Source organism: Neovison vison, chromosome 13 (assembly GCF_020171115.1).
Source record: "Neovison vison isolate M4711 chromosome 13, ASM_NN_V1, whole genome shotgun sequence".
Classification (NCBI taxonomy): domain Eukaryota; kingdom Metazoa; phylum Chordata; class Mammalia; order Carnivora; family Mustelidae; genus Neogale; species Neogale vison.
Genome location: NC_058103.1, coordinates 33,347,854 through 33,368,523, shown reverse-complemented (window position 1 = coordinate 33,368,523; position 20,670 = coordinate 33,347,854). Strand labels below are relative to the sequence as shown.

The window sequence follows — 20,670 nt, the reverse complement described above, 5'->3', positions numbered from 1 at the left end:
ACAAAATAGGGGTGCCTGGGTGGCTCAGTTGTTAAGCATCTGCCTTCAGCTCAAGTCATGATCCTGGGGTCCCGGGATCAAGCCCTGAATCGGGCTCCCTGCTCAGTGGGAAGCCTGCTTTTCTCTCTCCCATTCCCAATGCTTGTATTCTCTCTCTGTCAAATAAACAAATAAAAATAAAAATAAACCTTTAAAAAAAAGGATATGAAACTATTTTAAATGCTTATTTTAAATGTTTTAATCTCTGTGTATGCTTTATATTGTATAGAATGTATTAGTAAAATAGTATGTATATAATAAATATGTGTACATTGGAAGACCATAATAAATTTTGTTTGTTTTTGGTTGGTCAGACTATGTAATCAAAAAAGTTTGGAGACCCCTTTCCACTGATGACTCATGATCTGGCAAACTGTTATTGGTATCAACAATTTATTCTGAAAGTCTAAATCACTGTTTAGAGATTATAATAAATCAGCACATGGTTTCTAACTTGTGAGCTTTTGTTTTTTAATGTTGAGCCTTGATAAATGAAGGTTAGCTTTAGTTTAAATTTTTAGACTATGGTTCTCAAAAGTGTACAACAGCATAAACATCACCTGGGAATTTATTAGAAATGTAGATTCTCAGGCCACATCCCAGACCTAGTGAACCAGAGATGCCAGTTAATAAGCTTGCCAGGCAAGTCCAGTGCTCACTTGTTTGAGAACCACTGGCACAAGTGATGTAGACTCATGGGTCATCCCTGCTTATTTCTCCCTACTTCATGATGTATTTAAGACAGTTTATTCAAATATTTATAGTCTAAGTCTTAGCTCAGACTTTTTTGTCTCTGAGATTTTTTTCCTCTCTTCCTTCCCTCTTGTTCTTTCCCTTCCTTTGTGAAAAATTGTGTTACAATTATTAGTGTTACTTTTACAAAAGGGATAGTGTTTTGGTTCTTAATATTTGGATGTGCCAGCCAGTGTGACAAATAGCATATGTTTAAAGGGTATATATACACACACACACACACACATATATATATATATATATATATATATTTATATATTTTTTAAAGACCATTTATTTATTTGACAGAGAGGGAGAGAGAAAGTGAACGAGGGAATACAAGCAGGGGGAGCGGGAGAGGGAAAAGCAGGCTTCCCTCATTTGGAGCCGCATTTGGGGCTCCATCCCAGGACCCTGGGATCATGACCTAAGCTAAAGGCAGATGCTTAACGACTGAGCCACCCAGGCACCCCTAAAAGGGATTTTTTTTTTAAACATTTTAATTTGACAGAGATCACAAGTAGGCAGAGAGGCAGGCAGAGAAAGAGGGGGAAGCAGGCTCCCTGCTGAGCAGAGAACCCGATGCAGGGCTCCATCAGATCATGACCTGAACGGAAGGCAGATGCTTAACACATTGAGCCACCCAGGCGCCCCTCAAATTAATTTTATTCATTACTTCTAGTTGTATTTGAGAATTTCCTATTTTTTTCCATCTCTATCCTCTTGATTTCAAATTTTGTATTCTTAGAATAGCTTTCACCAACTAAAATTTCAAAACAACACTTAAAAGTATTAATCACCTAGAGTCAACCATTGTTGAATATTGTTACAGTTGCTTAATCTTTCCCTGTACACACACACACACACACACACACACACTTTTTTTGCTGAAGCATTTGAAAATAAATTGTATACATCAGTACTCTTCACTCCTGAATTCTTTACTATTCACAATAAAGATCAAAGTACGTTTTTAAGGGACTAGTACAAAATTATTCTAAAAGGCCAACATATAAGAAATGCTAAACCAATTATTAAAGCCTCTTAAATATTTTCAAGTTCCTTTTATAAATGTCTTAATGAGAAAAAGATACATAACTCCCAGTTCTAAATGTGTATATGCATCCTCTAGCCTCGCTTAACCAAAGCTTTTCATTTGAACTACAGAACACAGAGCATGATTTGAATGACTATTTTCTCATTTTTCCCCAAGATGGTATCTAACTACTATCAATTAGGACATATAGGGAAGGACTTAATTCCTTACAATGGATGTATTAGAATATTTAAGGAACATTCTAAGGAATGTTAAGATTTATTAAAGAACTCCAGGAACCCAGGTTAGTGGGACTGTGCAAGTGTCAAGTTCTTAAAAGGATTTTGCTTTGACTATTTGTGATATTTATGTAAGGTTTTTTTTGTTTGTTTGTTTGTTTTTAGATTACAGGCCCACCAGGTTGTGGAAAAACTCAGTTTTGTATAATGATGAGCATTTTGGCGACGTTACCCACCTACATGGGAGGATTAGAAGGAGCTGTTGTGTACGTCGACACAGAGTCAGCATTTAGTGCTGAAAGGTGGGAGATTTAATTCTTTTCCATTGTAATGTCCTATTTTATAACTTATTTATAGCATGTAACATTTTCAAACAGGTTAACATTTACCTTTTCTTTGTGAGAATGCAGAATGTTAGATGCTGTTTTAAATGAATTTTCCTTTTAAGATTAACACAGGAAGCAGTTTCTTTTTGTCTTTTCTATCCTTTTGTCATTGGCTTAAGTGAGATTCCTGGATAGGCTGTTTTGCAGAAAGTCAGGAAAAAAGAAGTTTAAGAAACAGAGGGAAGGATGTAAATAGAAATGGGGAAGAGGGAAATTTAATTAAAAAAAGCAAAAGCTAAGGTGCTTTGTAACTCATTTCTAGTTGAGAGTAAAACATTAGTGAATGGAAAAGTTGCACATTTCAAAATACATTTTGATTGAGAAGTATTTCACTTTAATCTTTGCAACAGTATGTTATTCAACATAAACACACTGATAGTGTTATCTGTGCTTGGGAAGGAAAGATTTCCTTATTTGGAAGGGACCTTTAACATTCTATGGGAGGCATGTGGTTATTTGGGTAATTCTGTACATCTGAAAATAAGTTTGGTCCTCCTCCTCCCCTGCTCTGATTAACCTTCATGAGCAAGAGTACTTATAGGTCTGGAGACCAATTCAATTCTGTTCTTTTAGTCAAGGCGTAGTATAGGTATAGTCCTTTGAGTCTGTCTTTAATTGTGTTAAAGTCTCTCCCTTATTTCTCTCTAAGGATATTAGTTAGATCAAAGTGTATTCCGTAACCAGATAAGTTCCAAATAGATTATTTTGCCTGGAATTTATTTTCCTTGTTCTCTTTGCTTATTATGTATTTTCAGTATATGCCATAAGTTTGTCAGCCTTGTGAGTTTGTGTTATATCTTTGTATCTTCATAGCCAAATCTAGTGACTGACACATATTAAGTGCGCAGAAAATGTTTGATAAATGAATGGACAGGCATTACTCTCAAATTGTGAAAACCAGACACCATTTCCTACTAAAAGGAATGAGGGTTTTGGGGGAAATGGCTGCTTCTAGCACTGGTGCAGGAAATTTTTTTTTTTTTTTAAAGATTTTATTTATTTATTTGACAGAGAGAGATCACAAGTAGGCAGAGGGGCAGGCAGAGAAAGAGGAGGAAGCAGGCTCCCTGCTGAGCAGAGAGCCCGATGCGGGACTCGATCCCAGGACCCTGAGATCATGACCTGAGCCGAAGGCAGCGGCTTAACCCACTGAGCCACCCAGGCGCCCCTGGTGCAGGAAATTTTTAAGTCGAGTCTGAAACATATCAGATGACAAGGAAGTTATCAAAGACTACTTAGGACTCAGGAGTCAACCTGAACAGGTTCCCACTGGCCAAAGATGAGACACACTGACCACCAATAAGATAATAATGACAGTAGATTAAAACCTGTGAACTATGTTTAAAGTCATAAGTCTGTAATACACAGAAATGAAAAGCAGCTAATTGGCAGTATAGGAAAATTTAGAGAAGCACCTCATTAGTTTGAAAATGAGTTGAAAAAAAAAGGAAATCAAACATCTATTCTTTTTCTATATGAACTATATTACTGAGTACAACAAATAGGTCTTTTTACAGGAGTATTCCAGCAATAATAAGTGAAGAAGGACTGATAGAATATCATCAAAAACCCCAGCAATCTAATGGACCTAGGCATTGAATACTGTGATATAAGAAGAAATCGGTATTTTGTCTTTGTCCTGATTCTTGGCCAAAGAGCTTCTAAAACCTTTGGAATTTCCCGAGTTAATAGAAGCGCCAGGCGTATCATTTGTTATTCATAATCAGCCCCTTTCAAACATACCTGAGCTTATGTTAATGTGATTATTTTTGGTGGGGCCCTGGAAAGCTTCAGATGGGAGCTGGTGGCCAATCATGTGATTATAGAGTGGGAACTTTCAGCTCCACCCATTCCCCCCAACCTCTGAGGAAGGGAAAGAGGCTGGTAACTGGTTAATTGCCAAAGGCCAGTGCTTTAATCAATAATGCCTATGTAATGGGATCTCTACAAAAATCTCCAAATGATAGGGTTTGGAGAGCTTTGGGTTGGTGAACACAAGGTGCTGGGAGGGTGGTGTGCCATGGAGCCCTCCCCAATCTTTTCTTGAGTTCTATCTTTTATTCTTGTAATAATTTGGTAATAGTAAATAAAATGCCTTCCTGAGTTCTTTGCACCATTCTAGCAAAATTATTGAACTTGAGGAGGGGTGTGTGGGAACTCCTATTTTGTAGTTGCTCGGTGGGTCAGAAGTAGTAGTAGTATTAATAGTCCCAGAGGTCTAGGACTTGCGATTCAGGCCTTGATGTGTGTGGGGGGGCAGTCTTGTTGGTCTGAGCCCTTAACCTGTGGAGTCTGAGCTAACTCCTGATAGTTAAGTGTCTGATACCCAGTTGGTGTTGATAGGGAATTAAAAAATTGCTTGGTTATGGAAAACCCAAATATTTGATGTCAGAAGTATCATGAGTGAAAATAGCTCATAAACATAAAGGCTTAATATCACAAAAAGAAAACTAGTCATTGTGGTACCTCCTGATGGAAGACTAGTCAAGCCTGAGTGTGATCAAGCTTACAGATCCAACTACTAGTTTACAATATATATAGAGAAGAGAGGAACATGTTAAACAATACCAGAGAGTTGCAGTCAACAAAATCCAAACTGTGGCAAATGACAGAACAGATGATTCTTGGAGTTAGAGTTGGAGGAGGAACCTTTGGATTAAAAGGGATTTGAAAGGTATATTGCTCTCATCACATTGTATACCTTAAACCTACACAATGTTATATGCCAGTTATATCTCAATAAAGCTGGGGAAAAAAGACGTATTGGTCACTTCCAATGTGATGAACTTATTTGGATCTTAAATAAATGGTAAAAAAGAACAAAAGCATAAGTATATGAGACCACTGGAAATCTGAACACTGAAATACATTTGATGCTAACACTGATAATCAAGACATTGTTTCACTCAGGTTGTCCAAATGAAATGTACTGTTTAAAATGCCAGTGACTAACCTTCAACAAGCTAAAGGAAAGTTGGAAATGAGGTAAAATTTTAGTCCCTTTATTGGAATTATATTTCTTCCTTTTTTTTTTTTAAGATTTTATTTTTGAGTAATCTCTACACCCAGTGTAGGGCTCAAACTCAAAACCCCAAGATCTAGGGTTGGTTGCTCTACTGACTGAGGTAGCCAGGTGCCCCTGGAATTATGTTTCATAATTTACAGGGAACCTTAATGAAGGTCATTGGAGGATAGGGGTAGAAATTTACATTGTTTTTACTTTTCTAGTCTGTTCTGCACAGGCTGGAAGAGTATGGTCATCTGGCTGCCACATGGATTGCATTCTGAGGTGTGGTGATAAGGTCAGGTGGACTCAAAAGTGCCAGTCCTCCTTCTGGAGTAGTTCCTTCTCCTTCTGGAGAGTTCGTCATGGGAGGTCAGAGACTGGAGATGGCTCTGTACTGCCTCGTCCTATTTCATTTGTGCTATTACAGCTTGACCCCTACTTAGATTTATTGGGGGAAGGTTCGTTAATCAGTTAGGAAAGCTTTCTGCTGCAATACCCACAGAGCAGTGAGTAGGTGGTTGCCGGCACTGATCAGGCTGAGCAGTGGATGACAGGGAGACCTAATAGGGCTGGGGCATTCCCAGTCAGTGGGAAGGGAAATGCCAGCTATCTGTTTTATCAGGAAAATATGTTTTTCAGAATAGCTGTCTCTTTCCCTCTGTTGATTTCCTGTTCATCCTCTGGAATTGTCATGCAGATTTCTCACTGAGACACCCCTATATGCAGGGGAGGGTGGGGAAAAGAAGGGGAAAAGATTGTTATAATAAGCATGATAAGTTTCCTGGGGCTGGTTAACATTGCTGCCTGAGTAAAATTGGGGTTCTCATAGTAAAGAAGAAGTGGGAATAGATATTGGTAGGTAATTAGTAGTGTCTGTCACCACTGGGATCATTTCTGGACTTAGAGAAGAGGTAACAGCATGGAAAATGAGACTCAATGAAGAATTTGTTTTAGCTTTTTGTATGCCTCTGTATGTAGCTGTGTCTTCATTTTGTGCTTACAAGCAAGCTGTCTTATTAGCACAAATGAGAACGTGAGTTGAAGGATTATTCTGAGGAAGGTTAAAGGATTTGTGTAAAGGGGTGCCTGAGTGGCTCAGTCGCTTGGTTAAGTGTCCAGCCCTTGATTTTGGCTCAGGTCATGATCTCAGGGTCATGAGATTGAGACTCACATCAAGCTCCATGCTGAGCATGGAGCCTGCTTAAGATTATCTCTCTCTCCCTATAGCCTTCCCTGTCCCCCATCCCTCTCCCTCTTGCTCTTAAGAAAACAAAACAAAAAACTCAATTTGCTTATAGGGAATTTAGGGTAAGTGATAAAAAGTGGAAAATAATTATAATTTTTAATTTTAATAATAAATTGCAAGTTACCTTTTTTATCAAGAAGGAGGGAAAAAAACAGGAGGAGTAAATAAAACTGTGTAAGTTTAAAATGCATTAAAAGAAAAAGAGAACCTTGCGGGTGATGTATTTAAAAACACTTTGGCTTAAGTGGGTAGGAGAAGAATCCATGAAACAAGATGGGATAGGGAGGGAGACAAACCATAAGTGACTCTTAATCTCACGAAACAAACTGTGGGTTGCTGGGGGGAGGGGGGTTGGGAAAAGGGGGGTAGGGTTATGGACATTGGGGAGGGTATGTGCTTTTGGGTAAATTGGAAGGGGAGATGAACCATGAGAGACTATGGACTCTGAAAAACAATCTGAGGGGTTTGAAGTGGCGGGGGGGTGGGAGGTTGGGGTACCAGGTGGTGGGTATTATAGAGGGCGCGGCTTGCATGGAGCGCTGGGTGTGGTGCAAAAATAATGAATACTGTTTTTCTGAAAATAAATAAATTGGAAAAAAAACCACTTTGGAAAGATTAGTTATATATATATACTTTTTATTTATGAAATTATATATTTATTTATATATATATACAAAGTTACTTATATATTTATATATATTTTAGTTATATATATATATATATATATATGCTTTTAAAGATTATTTATTTTAGATAGAGTGGTATAGAGAGAGCATGTGCATGCCCAGTGGGGAAGGGCAGAGGGAGAGGGAGAGAGAGTCCTAAGTAGACTCAGCTCCAGAGCCTGTCTTGGTAGGGCTCGATTTCATGGTCCTGAGATCATGACCCAAGCCAGAAGATACTGAGCGTTGGTCACTCAACCAACTGTGCCACCAAGGCACCCCGATTAGTTTTGTTTTTTAAAGCAATACACTAGTGCATTTTTACATATCTTTGAGAAGATAATCTAAAATAGTATGTTAAGGAGCGCCTGGGTGGCTCAGTGGGTTAAGCCGCTGCCTTCGGCTCAGGTCATGATCTCAGGGTCCTGGGATCGAGTCCCGCATCGGGCTCTCTGCTCAGCAGGGAGCCTGCTTCCTCCTCTCTTTCTCTGCCTGCCTCTCTGCCTACTTGTGGTCTCTCTCTGTCAAATAAATAAATAAAATCTTAAAAAAAAATAAAATAAAATAGTATGTTAAGTATGCTTGTTCACCTTAGACTAAAATTTTATCTCCAAACTAATTAGTAATTACATAATAGTAGAGTCTGGTACTAGCCCTCAGGTATTCAAGGACTGCCTTGGGGAATGTTAAGCAAGAAGAGTTCTGGGTCTGCCTTTCTGATTGATTCAGAAGAGTCTATATTTATTTGTTTAACCTATTGGACTTGTGCTTAACATCTGATATGGTCTTAGACACTCTGTGCTTATATATACCTTGAGAATATGGGTAAAGAGATTAATCTAGTGACTTGTACAAAAATTTTGGCGACCATGAGAATTCTAGTATATGAGAATTGAGGGACTACTATCTTATCCCTGTTGGAGGTAATTAGGAAAAGATGGAACTAGAGTTAAGAATAAAGAAGGATGGTAAATAGTAATAGAGGTTTTCAATATATAATTTTGGGAGAAAAAATGTATAAAGGATGATAAAGTGGGTCTTCGAACTGCAAGTGGGTATGTGTGTGAGGCAAATTGAGGGACTGAACGAGAGATGGGGCCCTGAACTCTGGAAGGTGAGGGCCTGGGGAGGTGGGATATAGGATTGAGAATTTAGGAGGTAGAAGTGGACAGTCCTGAGTTTTCATGAAATCAGAAAAGCTCTGAAAACTAGGAAGAAATATGTAGTTCCACAGGGGAGGAAGACATTAAATAATCACAAACATGAAAAATTGTAGCTATTAGAGCTCTGTGTACAAAGGAGAGGTGTATGTTGTATTTTTCTGTGTGGAAACAGTGACCAAGTTTGGATCTGAGGAGCTGCCTGTCACCTTTGAAGGTGCCAGGTATCCCACAGCCAGTGCCCTCCAATCCCTAGCCAACTGTTCATAAGGTGTCAGTCTTTCTGAATCAGTGTATCAGAAGGGAGGCATGTAGTGTTAGTAGCTAGCCATGACTTTGGGTTATTAGGAAGGTTAATTGCCAGTGTGGTCTTAGGACCATTTACCTATTTGCTTGTTGGCATGAATCCAGGATCTTTGATGTGGGGCAAACAATAGAGAGAGAGAGAGAGAGAGATGTTTTTTAGGATGAGTCTGGGTAGGTTTCACCTTGGTCTAATTTTAGCTGCCTTATCATTTGTGAATCTAGGCGAATTAGTGGGAAGATCTTGAAGAGGTTCTAAGAAATGGAATTCATAAGTACTTTAAAAAAAAACTTTGGAGGGGCGCCTGGGTGGCTCAGTTGGTTAAGCCTCTGCCTTCAGATCGGGTCATGATCTCGGGGTCCTGGGATCGAGCCCCGCGTCGGGCTCTCTGCTCCACGGGGAGCCTGCTTTCTCCTCTCTCTCTCTCTCTCTGCCTGCCTCTCTGCCTACTTGTGATCACTGTCTGTCAAATAAATAATAAAAATAAAATATTAAAAAAAAACACTTTGGAATTATCTGGAATCTGTAAAGGACTTATAGATTCCCATTGTTATATTTATATCACACTGTTGAACAAATACATACTGGATTAATGAACAGGAAAATATTACATATGTATAAGAGGCTTTGAGAAACCATAAACTTCTATTTCAGCACTTTTATGATGCTATATTTCAACTAGAATTTTGGAAAACTTTTTTTTTTTTTTTTTACATTAAGCATGTGTTTTATTTCAAGTTGTCATGTGGTCGCTAATGTAAAGCATTTAAATTTCCTTTTATACAAGAGCTGTGAAGTAACAGGGGGAACTAATAACAAAAACCTGGAACGAATCCAGTCTTCTCCACTTCAGTGAATGGTAATTCCATTCCTCCAGATGCTCATCCAATTAGTCAAGAAATTCCTTCAGGGGCGCCTGGGTGGCTCAGTGGGTTAAAGCCTCTGCTTTCGGCTCAGGTCATGATCCCAGGGTCCTGGGATCGAGCCCCACATCGGGCTCTCTGCTCAGCAGGGAGCCTGCTTCCTCCTCTCTCTCTCTGCCTACTTGTGATCTCTGTCTGTCAAATAAATAAATAAATCTTTAAAAAAAAAAAAATTCCTTCAGCTTTTGAACTATGCATTAAGTTTAGGTCTTTCTAATCAGCTGAGCTCTTCCCCAGGTCAAGTCACTATCATCTTTCTTATCTGGATTACTGTACTAGCTGGTCTTGTTTTCACCCGTGCCCCATGTACAGCCCCTTTTCCATCTGACAGAGTGATTCTGGAAAGAAAAAAAAAAGTCAGATTGTGTCAGTTCTGCTTCCAGGTTTCTTAGTTTACTAAGTAATACCTAAACAAAATACCACAGTCCTAAGGATCTTACGTGATCCTGGACCCTGGCTAGCACTCTGACGTTATTTCCTTTTTAATTAATTAATTTTTTAGAAAGATTTTTATTTATTTATTTGAGAGAGAGCTAGAAGAAGCACAAGCAGTGGGGAGGGGCAATACAGAGGGAGAAACAGGTTCCCAGCTGAGCAGGGAGCCCTATGTGGGACTCGATCCCAGGACCCTGGCAGAGGCTTAACCCACTGAGCCACCCAGGCATCCTGACTTTATTTCCTTTTATTTGTTTCCTACATTCCAGCTACATTAGCCTCCTTGTTTGTTATTCCTTGATTACCCCACGCGCTTCTTATGTATAATTCTCTTTTCCTATTGTCTCTTCCACTGGATATCAAATGGTTCATTTTCTCATCTCTTTTATTTTATTTTTTAAAGATTTTATTTATTTATTTGGCAGAGAGAGATCACAAGTAGACGGAGAGGCAGGCAGAGAGAGAGAGAGGGAAGCAGGCTCCCTGCTGAGCAGAGAGCCCGATGCGGGACTCGATCCCAGGACCCTGAGATCATGACCTGAGCCGAAGGCAGCGGCTTAACCCACTGAGCCACCCAGTCGCCCTCTCATCTCTTTTAAACCATTGCTCAAATTCACCTCATTGAAGAGGCTTTCCCAGACCACTTTACATAAAATAGCACTTGCTTCCAACTTTCACAATCTATTCCCTCATTCTGATTCATTTTTCTTTAGAGCACTTAGTACCTGATGTATAAAGTATATTTGTTTGTCTCTCTCAGTAGACTGTAAAAGTTCCATGAGGGAAGTTTTTTGTTGTTTTTGTTGTTCTTGTCCTTTGTCACATCCTTAGCACCTAGAATGGTGCCTGGCATATAGTGGGTCCTCGATAAATATGTATTTAAAAAAAATATTTGAGAGAGAGAGTTAGTGAGAGGGGGAGGGAGAGAGAAGCTGAAGTAGATTCCACATTGAGCACAGAGCCTGATGCGGGGCTTGATCCCACAACTGGGAGATCATAACCAAGAGTTGGATGCCTAAGCAACTGACCCACCCAGGCATCCCTCAATAAATATGTTTTGAATGAATAAATCTTCAGTGCATACTTGAAAAGAATCCTTTTTATGAAAAAGATGTCCACTAGATGGCACTGCTTTCAAACTTTATGTAAAAGTGAGGCTCTCTTCTGTTGTTACTCTAGCCAGGAAAGATCTTTGTGATGAAGATTGTCACAAGAAATTGCTATAATTAGTGTGAGGCATACAGATACTACATGTGTATTTGGTTTGTGATTTATATATATTTTTAGATGTTTTTTCTAAAACACAAAATACTTGGAGAAACTGATTATAGAAAGCATATTGGTATATAAATAACCATTTGATACAGTTATTTTGCCTGGCAACTGTGAATAAAGTCACTTTGTGTTCATACATTGATCACCTTCCTTCTGAGGGGACTTAATGGAATGAGAGAGCAGTAATAAGTTCCAGAGCTTTTTACCACTCAAGGCACCAGTGGAAATTCAGCCTAGTTGTTGAAGGCAGAAAATTATTATTATCTGTCATTTGTTCAGTTGTTGTTGCCAATGAGTTAGGTACTCACTGATTGAGGTAAGTACTCAGTACCTAATCAACCGGGCATCCAATTTTGAAAAACTTTCATGTTTCTGGCAGATGTTGCCACACCTATCTTATTAAAAATCAGTGGGTCCCAAGCATCAGAGTTTTTAGCTGACTTCCCTGACCAGCTCCAAACTCAGCGAATAGTTGCCCTAATCAAGAAATTTACACATTTTCCTCCAATCCTTAAAATGTGCCTGTCCTGCCCATGCCAGTGTCATCTCATTTTTTCCTGCTTTCATCGCTTACCTCATTTCCTCTGTTATTCCACCCTGTGTCTCTCTCTCATGCACTTCCTCTGAATGCTCACTTGATCCATTTTGTTCTCAGTCTTTACACATTTTTTGGTAATTTTTCCTTTTCCTGTTCAACCTATTGATGCCTTTCCCGGCCCCCAATTGTTCAAAATATACTTTAAAAATATCATTGACCAGTTTTCTCTTTCTATTTTAGATTTTTCTTTTTCATTTCTGATTATAATATATGTGAGGAATTTATTTTGTTAATCTCTTTAGCGTTCTCAGCCTCTTCTTGGGAGTCATTAACTATCTAGAAATGAAAACACTATTCTTTGTACTTTTGTGTCTTTATTTATTTATTTATTATTTTTTTTAAAAAGGTTTTATTTATTTATTTGACAGACAGAGATCACAAGTAGGCAGAGAGGCAGGCAGAGAATGAGAAGGAAGCAGGCTCCCTGCCAAGCAGAGAGCCCGATGTGGTGCTCAATCCCAGGACCCTGGGATCATGACCTGAGCCAAAGGCAGAGGCTTTAACCTACTGAGCCACCCAGGTGCCCCTGTACTTTTGCGTCTTTAAATGGAACATAAAGTATAGGGTGATTTTTGTGTTTATAGGCCTTCCTCCCAGTCATCCTTCGATGGTTAAGTATCAGGCTGGATAAAGTATCATTTTAAATAGGAGGCAGTTATACTCAAAGATTTATACTTTTTTATATTTTTAACAGAAACATTTGAAGTTTCTAGTACTGAGCTCCATGTCTTAAGCTGTTAATGATACTTGCATCTGTTTGGCCTTGTCACTCTCCTACACTTGGCCTACCCTATGCATTAGAGCTAGCTTTGAGTTCAGAATGTAGAAAATCCTTTTTTATCCACTAAAGAAATATTAGACGACATTTATTTGTTTAGAAGATAATTCCCTGGGGAGGGGTGAGGTAACAGATGGTGGAGGAGTAGGGACCTAAAGATCATCTAGTCCCAGGAATTACAAACTCAACAGGAGATTGAGGAAAAGAATAGCAGCAATTCTATGAATGGAAAATAATGTCCTGTTTACAAAGAAGTTATTAGATAGCATTTATTTTGTATATATTACATTTTAATTTAGAAAGCATGTTTTTCTGTTCTGAGACATGGAGACTTAACTGATCTTTGTTAGAATGATAATATATATTTGTTCAAATATATTTTTTTCATTCGGGATGAAATAACTTTCTTATTTACTAAACATATCTCACAGCTGCTAGTCAAATTATCATTTATTAAAAAGCATATCTATTCCTAGAAAGATAACCCTCAGATACATTGTTGCTTACTTGACCTTAAATGAGCTCTAGAGCCCTTGCTGGTCTCAGCTCTGGCTGCTGACCTGTTTTAGTGCTTATAAAGGAAGGTTTATTTTGCTTATACCTGCTCTATTTTTGTTCCAGTGTTACAGCTTAGGACTTTCCTAAGTAAAATTCATTAGAAGTTCAGCATTATGGCCTTCAATATCATTAGTTATTTTCACTTGTGTTATTTTTTCTCCCATACAGACTGGTTGAGATAGCAGAATCTCGTTTCCCCAGATATTTTGACACTGAAGAAAAATTGCTTTTGACAAGCAGTAAGGTTCATCTTTATCGGGAACTCAGCTGTGATGAAGTTCTACAAAGGTATGCTGCTTTTAGATTTTGGTATTTTAGTAATACTTTGAAGATTTATTTTTTGTTTTTTATGTTTTCAGCTGAGTGAAATAAGTTTCTACATATGTATTAGGGTTATGGGAAATAATTATTTCAGAGTTCTTTATTTGCTACAGTCTATTGGATGAAATTTGTCTTTAAAAATGAAAACATACTGAATGAGTGAAATGTTTTAGATTTAATTATTTTTTTAAAAAGATTTTATTTATTTATTTGAGAGATTGAGAATGAGAGAGAGAGAGAGAGAGAGCATGAGAAGGGGGAGGGTCAGAGGGAGAAGCAGACTCCCACCAAGCAAGGAGCCTGATGCAGGACTCGATCCTGGGACTGCAGGATCATGACCTGAGTTGAAGGCAGTAGCTTAACCAACTGAGCCACCCAGGTGCCCCTAGATTGAATTATTTAAGGGGTGTATTATTATCTATTTTCCATTAACAGGTTACCCCCCAAATTCAACAGCTTAAAACAGCAAACGTGTATTATCTTACATAGTAGCAGAGGCTTAGGTATCTGGGAGTGGTTTAGTTGAGTGTTTCTGGCTTGGGGTTGCAGAAGAGGTTGTAGTCAAGCTGTTGGTCAGGGCTGTGGTCATCTCAAGCCTCAAAAGGGGCTGGAGAATCTTGGAGAATTCCAGGGTCACTTGTGTAGTTGGCTGCAAGGCCTCCCTTCCTTGCTGGCTGTTGGCCAGAGTCCTCTGTTCTTCACTATGTGGGCCTCTGCATCAGGCTGTTAATAGCATGGCAACTTGTCTCCCTGAGACAGAGTGATCTGAGAGAGGGGGCAAGTGAGAGAGAGCCCAAGATGGCAGGCGTAGTCTTTGGTAACTTACTCTTAGAAGTGACATACCATCATTTTGTCATATACTGTTGGTTATAAAGACCAACCCTGGTAAATGTGGGAGGGGGCTGCACAAGGCTGTCAGTACAAGGTGGGAGTAAATGGGAACCATTTTGGAGTTGGGCTAGGGAAAGCAGTTTTATCCTAAAATTAGCAGTATCATAGGAGAACCAGAGAATGAAATTAAATGAAAACATTTTGGTGCATTTTCAAAAAGAGTGCTGTATGTATAGAAGGGCAGGACATAAGTTATGATTATTGAATACTAGTAATCATTACTGTAACTTAGGGAAGAACAATTTGTTATCATTGTTTTTAAGTTGGTTAATCTTTGCAATACCCTGTTATATATTATATCTTAAATTTATCTACTGTTCTGCTTTTTAAAAATTCTGCTTTTATAGGATTGAATCTTTGGAAGAAGAAATTATTTCAAAGGGAGTTAAACTTGTAATTATTGACTCTGTTGCTTCTGTGGTAAGAAAGGAGTTTGATACACAACTTCAAGGCAACCTGAGAGAAAGAAACAAGTTCTTGGCAAGAGAAGCATCCTCCTTGAAGTATTTGGCTGAGGAATTTTCAATCCCGGTAAGTTTTTTCTTTTTCTCTCTTTTTCCCTTGTTCTTTGTTTTCTTTTATGTTAAGTTCACTGACTTATAATATCAGCTAATATAAATAGAAGAAAATGTAAAACAGATGATGTGTTAAAGGTAGCATGGTCTAATTGCTATAGTAAACATCACCATCTTCTTAAATTCATTCATCTGTTGAGATTATATTTTTCACAGTTGGAGTCCGAAGCAGAATTAAATGTTGTTTGTAAAAGTTCCTGTATAGTCAGTCAGTCCTTTTCTCCATCTCATTGTTGATTCTTTATGTACATTTTGAATTACTTTTGTCACATCGAGGTAAATATTAACTATTAAAACTACATGAAATGGCCTAGGTCTATTTCTGTAGTTTCTTTTATGGCAGTATTTGTCAGTTTTATAAATATTTTTGATTTAGATATTATGCTATTATGGTCGGTACTGTCTTGTACTCTGTAGGATTTGGTTTGCTCCAAATGGCCAGAGGTTGACTATCACATGTTATATTGGGGGTGATAGTAATGGAAGTGTCAGTAAGGGGATCTTGGATGATGACTGGTGACCCCACTTTCCATAGTGGGGACTGTGATGAGTAAATCTGAAGATGCAGGTATCTTGCAAATGTTTGTAGTGGGTAAGCTACAAGGTTTAAGTGCAGACTGATGGCTTTCCCAGTAGCAGTGTGTAGGAGAGTTTTGCTTATTCTGCAGCCTCAACAGCATTTTGTATTGTCAGGCTTTTCAATTTCAGCCAGACATCATCTCCACAGAAGACAAGAAAATTCCTTAAACTGAGATAAGATTTAGTTATGATTTTATAATTTTTAGATTCGTGTTTTGGAAAATTAAAAGATTGGATCTTTGTAATGTGTACCAAGATGGTAAACTACCACAAAGCCTTTGTGATTTATAAGCCCAAGCAAGAAGTCAAGGAAGAAAATGTGGCATATAAAAAGTTCTACATTTCTTAACGGCTTCTTAATTCATATTTTGGATTATATGATGTAATTCCTGGTGAAGTCAAGGGCTGTAAAGTTTATCCCAGATGATGCTCATCTTTTAAATTTTATTGTAGTTGGTTAAAATGATAAATCCAAATCCATGTTTTCCCTGGCCAAGGGAATTAGAAAAATATTTTGTAGGGTTACTTGATTGTTTGGAAAATTTAAGTATGTATACTTATTTTATTAATTCATGCTGGTTGTTGACTTAATCCTATGTAAAATGTAAAAATTCACTTTTTAAAAGTTGTTTTTGTTTGCTTTTAAATAGTAGTTGTAGGCTAATACTTTTCAGTTTTTTTCTGAGGTAATTTATTTTCCTAAGTGAGAAAAGGGCTCTGCTTTTCTTTGTTTTTATTAGTGCCCTCTGAAAGATTAGGTACTTATTTCCATATCTCTCTGTTTTTGCCTTTGTTTTTCTCTTTAGAGATAAAAGTACAGATGTAATATGCACTTCTTTTTTTTTTTTTTTTAAGATTTTATTTATTTATTTGATAGAGATGAGAAGTAGGCAGAGAGGCAGGCAGAGAGGCAGGCAGAGAGACAGGCAGAGGGACAGGAGGAAGCAGGCTCTCCACGGAGCAGAGAGCCCGATGCGGGGCTCGATCCCAGGACTCCTGGATCATGACCTGAGCCGAAGGCAGAGGCTTTAACCCACTGAGCCACCCAGGCGCCCCTAATATGCACTTCTGTAACACAAGGTAGTAGTGGTTTTTGTGAAAATTAGTATTAGTTTTAGAAGGATTTTGAAAAATAATTCCTTTGGGAAGTGTGGGAATTTTGTAGCCTAATTACCACATTTATTTATTTATTTATTTTTTTAAAAGATTATTTATTTATTTATTTGAGAGAGAGAGACAGTGAGAGAGAGCATGAGCGAGGAGACGGTCAGAGAGCAAAGCAGACTCCCCATGGAGCTGGGAGCCTGATGCGGGACTCCATCCCGGGACTCCAGGATCACGCCCTGAGCCGGAGGCAGTCGTCCAACCAACTGAGCCACCCAGGCGTCCCCGCCTAATTACCACATTTAAATGAAAAATCATGAACTTCTAAGTTTTTAAGCTGTGCTTTGAATAGGTGACTAGACATGGCCTAACTAGCTGAAAATAATATGTCGCTATGTAATTTATTATCCCTTTCAAAATCGCAGACCAGGGCGCCTGGGTGGCTCAGTGGGTTAAGCCGCTGCCTTCGGCTCGGGTCATGGTCTCAGGGTCCTGGGATCGAGTCTCGCATCGGGCTCTCTGCTCAGCAGGGAGCCTGCTTCCTCCTCCTTCTCTCTCTGCCTGCCTCTCTACCTACTTGTGATCTCTCTCTGTCAAATAAATAAATAAAATCTTTAAAAAAAAAACAAAAAACCCCCCCAAAAACAAAATCGCAGACCATGTGCCTCTTTATAGTTTCTCAAACATTCCAACAAACTTTCCCGCTTCAAAAGTGTTATTTCTCAGTCTGAAATATTTCCCCTCTAAATATCCATATGATTTCTTCTTTCCTGTCATCTTATTAATGAGGACTTTCCTGACCATGTAAGTATTAACCACATTCCCTGCCTCCCCATCTCCCTGTATGCTTTGTTTCTTCATTGCACTTTCACCCTCTAGCATGTTATATATTTATGTTGATTGTCTCCTCCACCCCACAGAGTGGTCACAAGGACTGTCTACTTTCTTCACTACTTTATTCTCAGCAGCAGAAACAGTGCTTAACACAGAGTAGGTACTCAGTAAATATTTTCAAATGTATGAATTGCAGATACTGCTTTTTTCTTTGGACTTGAGTTAGTCTTCTATATATTGGCACTGTACTTAAGTTTTTAATATTTGCTCTTAGCTTTATTTTGATCCTACTTTAATATTGTTTATTATTTCTAATAGTAATAATATACAATATTAGGTAGCAGAATGTCTTATCATATAGGAGCTGTACTCAGATTACACTGGCATCTTACAGGAAGAAAAAGAGTTCTTAAGATTCTTAAGCTTGGGAACGTCTTTAGAGATCTATATAGTGTCAGAAAGCCAGGAAGTAGACAAGATTCTACTTCAGTTTAGTAGAACTATGGTAGATGAATGTCTGATGGCCTCTGAGGAGTAGGCAGGAAGCCAAGCATTCTAGTCTACCCTCTGGCTATGAATCTGAGATGGTGGACTGGGTCAGGACCATGCCTGGGACTTTGACACTCTGGATATCATTTCATTCAAATAAGACCAAAGAGTAAAATCACCTTAGGTGATGGGATGAGTACTTAACTGAATTTTAAAATTCATTTTCAGTGAACATGCAATACTTTTAGTAATGGGGAAAAGCTTAAAAGTGTAATCTATACTTAATTTTGATTGCCACATTACATATGCTTGTATATGTTTTTATGCAAGGATGCCTGCATGCATGAAGATTTCAATATTCTCTCTTTGTGATTGATTAAATAGACAAGCTATTTAGCAAATTGACAAACTGTTAGCAAATTAAATCCAGAAAGTCAGAAGACCTGAAAAACATAGCCGCTTGATCTAACAAATATTAGCAAATTAAATCCAGCAATAAATAAGAAGGGACTGAGTGGAGCTTATTTCAGGAATGCAAGGTAGAATTTGAATGCAACATTAAAATATAAAATCCATCACATCAACATACTAATAAAAAATCATCTCAGTAGATGCAGGAAAGAAAACCAGTCAACAAAATTCAACAAAATCAGCTGTTCATGATGAAAACTCTCAACAAAGCAGGAGTAGAAGAGAACTTTCTCCACTTGATAAAGGGCATTTACAAAAACCTTCAACTAACATCATACTTAACTTATACTTAGTGGTAAAATACTATCCTTCTTCTCAAGATTGGGAACAAGGATAAGATAGCCCAGTCTTACCATTTCTAATCAGCAGTGTGCTGTAGATACTAGCCAGCACAATATGGCAAGAAAAATAATTGAAGTACATTCAGATTAGGAAAGAAGAAATAAGACTGTCTTATTCATAGATCATATAATTTTAGTAGAAAGCCCAAAGATTCTACACAAAAAAAAAAAGCTACTGGATCTAACAAGTGATTTTGCGGAATATGGGTTATACAGAAATCACTTGTTTTTCTATATGCTAGTAATGAACAATTGGAAATGGAAATTGAAACCTGTAATTTTTTATAAGAGCACCAAGAACATGAAATACTTAGTGATAAATATGACAAAATATATGTAATATTTTAATGCTGAAAAGTAAGGAACATTCAGGAGAGAAATGAAAGAAGACCTAGATAAATGAAAACATATCATGCTTATGGACTGAAGATTCAATACTGTCAAGATGTCATTTCTTTCCAAATGACTGTATTTAACACACATCCCAATCAAAATCCCAATAGGCTTTCTGGTAGAAATCAACAAGTCGACTGAAATTTATGTGGAAGAGCAGAAGATTGAGAATAGCCAAAACAATTTATAAAAAGAGGAATATAGAGGACTTCCACTCTTTGAATTCAAGCCTTATTATAAAGCCACAGTAAATAAGACAGTGTTATATTGGTGATAGGGTAGATTCCTAGATCAGTGGAAAAGAATAGAGAGTCCAGAAAATAAGTAGATTATAGTCTGTTAATTTTGAACAAAGAAGGTAAGGTAATTTAATGGAAAAGGAATAGTCTTACAACAAGCGGTGCTGGAACAATTGGATATCTGTTTGTAAAAAAACAAAACTTGACTAATTCTTCACACCATTACATAAACCTAATTCCAAATGGATCATCCACTATAACATAAAACCTAAAACTATGAAACTTCTAAAAGAAAACACAGGAGAAAAATCTTTGTCACTTTGAGCAAGGCAAAGATTTCTTAGTGATAAAAAAAACATGAACTATAAAGTATATGAACACTTCTATCCTCTGCAGATATTCTTTTTTTTTTTTTTTAAAGATTTTATTTACTTATTTGACAGAGATCACAAGTAGGCAGAGAGAGAGGGGGAAGCAGGCTCCCGGCCAAGCAGAGAGCCCAATGTAGGACTCGATCCCAGGACCCTGGGATCATAACCTGAGCCAAAGGCAGAGGCTTAACCCACTGAGCTACCCAGGCCCCGCCTCTGCAGATATTCTTAAGAAAATGAAGAGGCAAGCCACAGACTGGCAAGTGAATATTTGTATTACTTATATGTTAAAGGACTGGTAGCTAGAAATACAAAGAACTATGAAAACTCAGTAATAGTCTAATTTTTTAAATGGGCAAAAGATGGGACGCCTGGGTGGCTCAGTTGGTTAAGCAGCTGCCTTTGGCTCAGGTCATGATCCCGGCGTCCTGGGATCGAGTCCCACATCGGGCTCCTTGCTCGGCGGGGAGCCTGCTTCTCCCTCTGCCTCTGCCTGCCTCTCTGTCTGCCTGTGCTCGCTCTCTCTCCCTCTCTCTCTGACAAATAAATAAATAAAATCTTTAAAAAAAAATAAATAAATGGGCAAAAGATGAGCAGTCAAATGCTCAACCACTGAGCTATATCCCTTGGGCAAAAGATGTGAATAAACACTTCAAAGAAGATATACAAATGGCACATAAGCAC

At 38.1% G+C, this 20,670-nt stretch overlaps 1 protein-coding gene across 5 annotated transcripts in view; it reads left to right on the top strand.

Moving 5' to 3' along the window:
- RAD51B (RAD51 paralog B) overlaps nucleotides 1–20,670 on the top strand; it is a 684,164-nt gene that overhangs the window by 30,454 nt on the left and 633,040 nt on the right. For all 5 annotated transcript variants that reach the window (XR_006381711.1, XM_044231189.1, XM_044231192.1 and 2 more), the window contains exons 5-7: nucleotides 2,212–2,348; nucleotides 13,547–13,666; nucleotides 14,938–15,121. Coding sequence is in view for 4 of the 5 variants with exons in the window: in XM_044231189.1 (XP_044087124.1) it covers nucleotides 2,212–2,348; nucleotides 13,547–13,666; nucleotides 14,938–15,121 (441 nt within the window). In the remaining variant the exon portion in view is untranslated. The remainder of the gene's footprint in view (nucleotides 1–2,211; nucleotides 2,349–13,546; nucleotides 13,667–14,937; nucleotides 15,122–20,670) is intronic.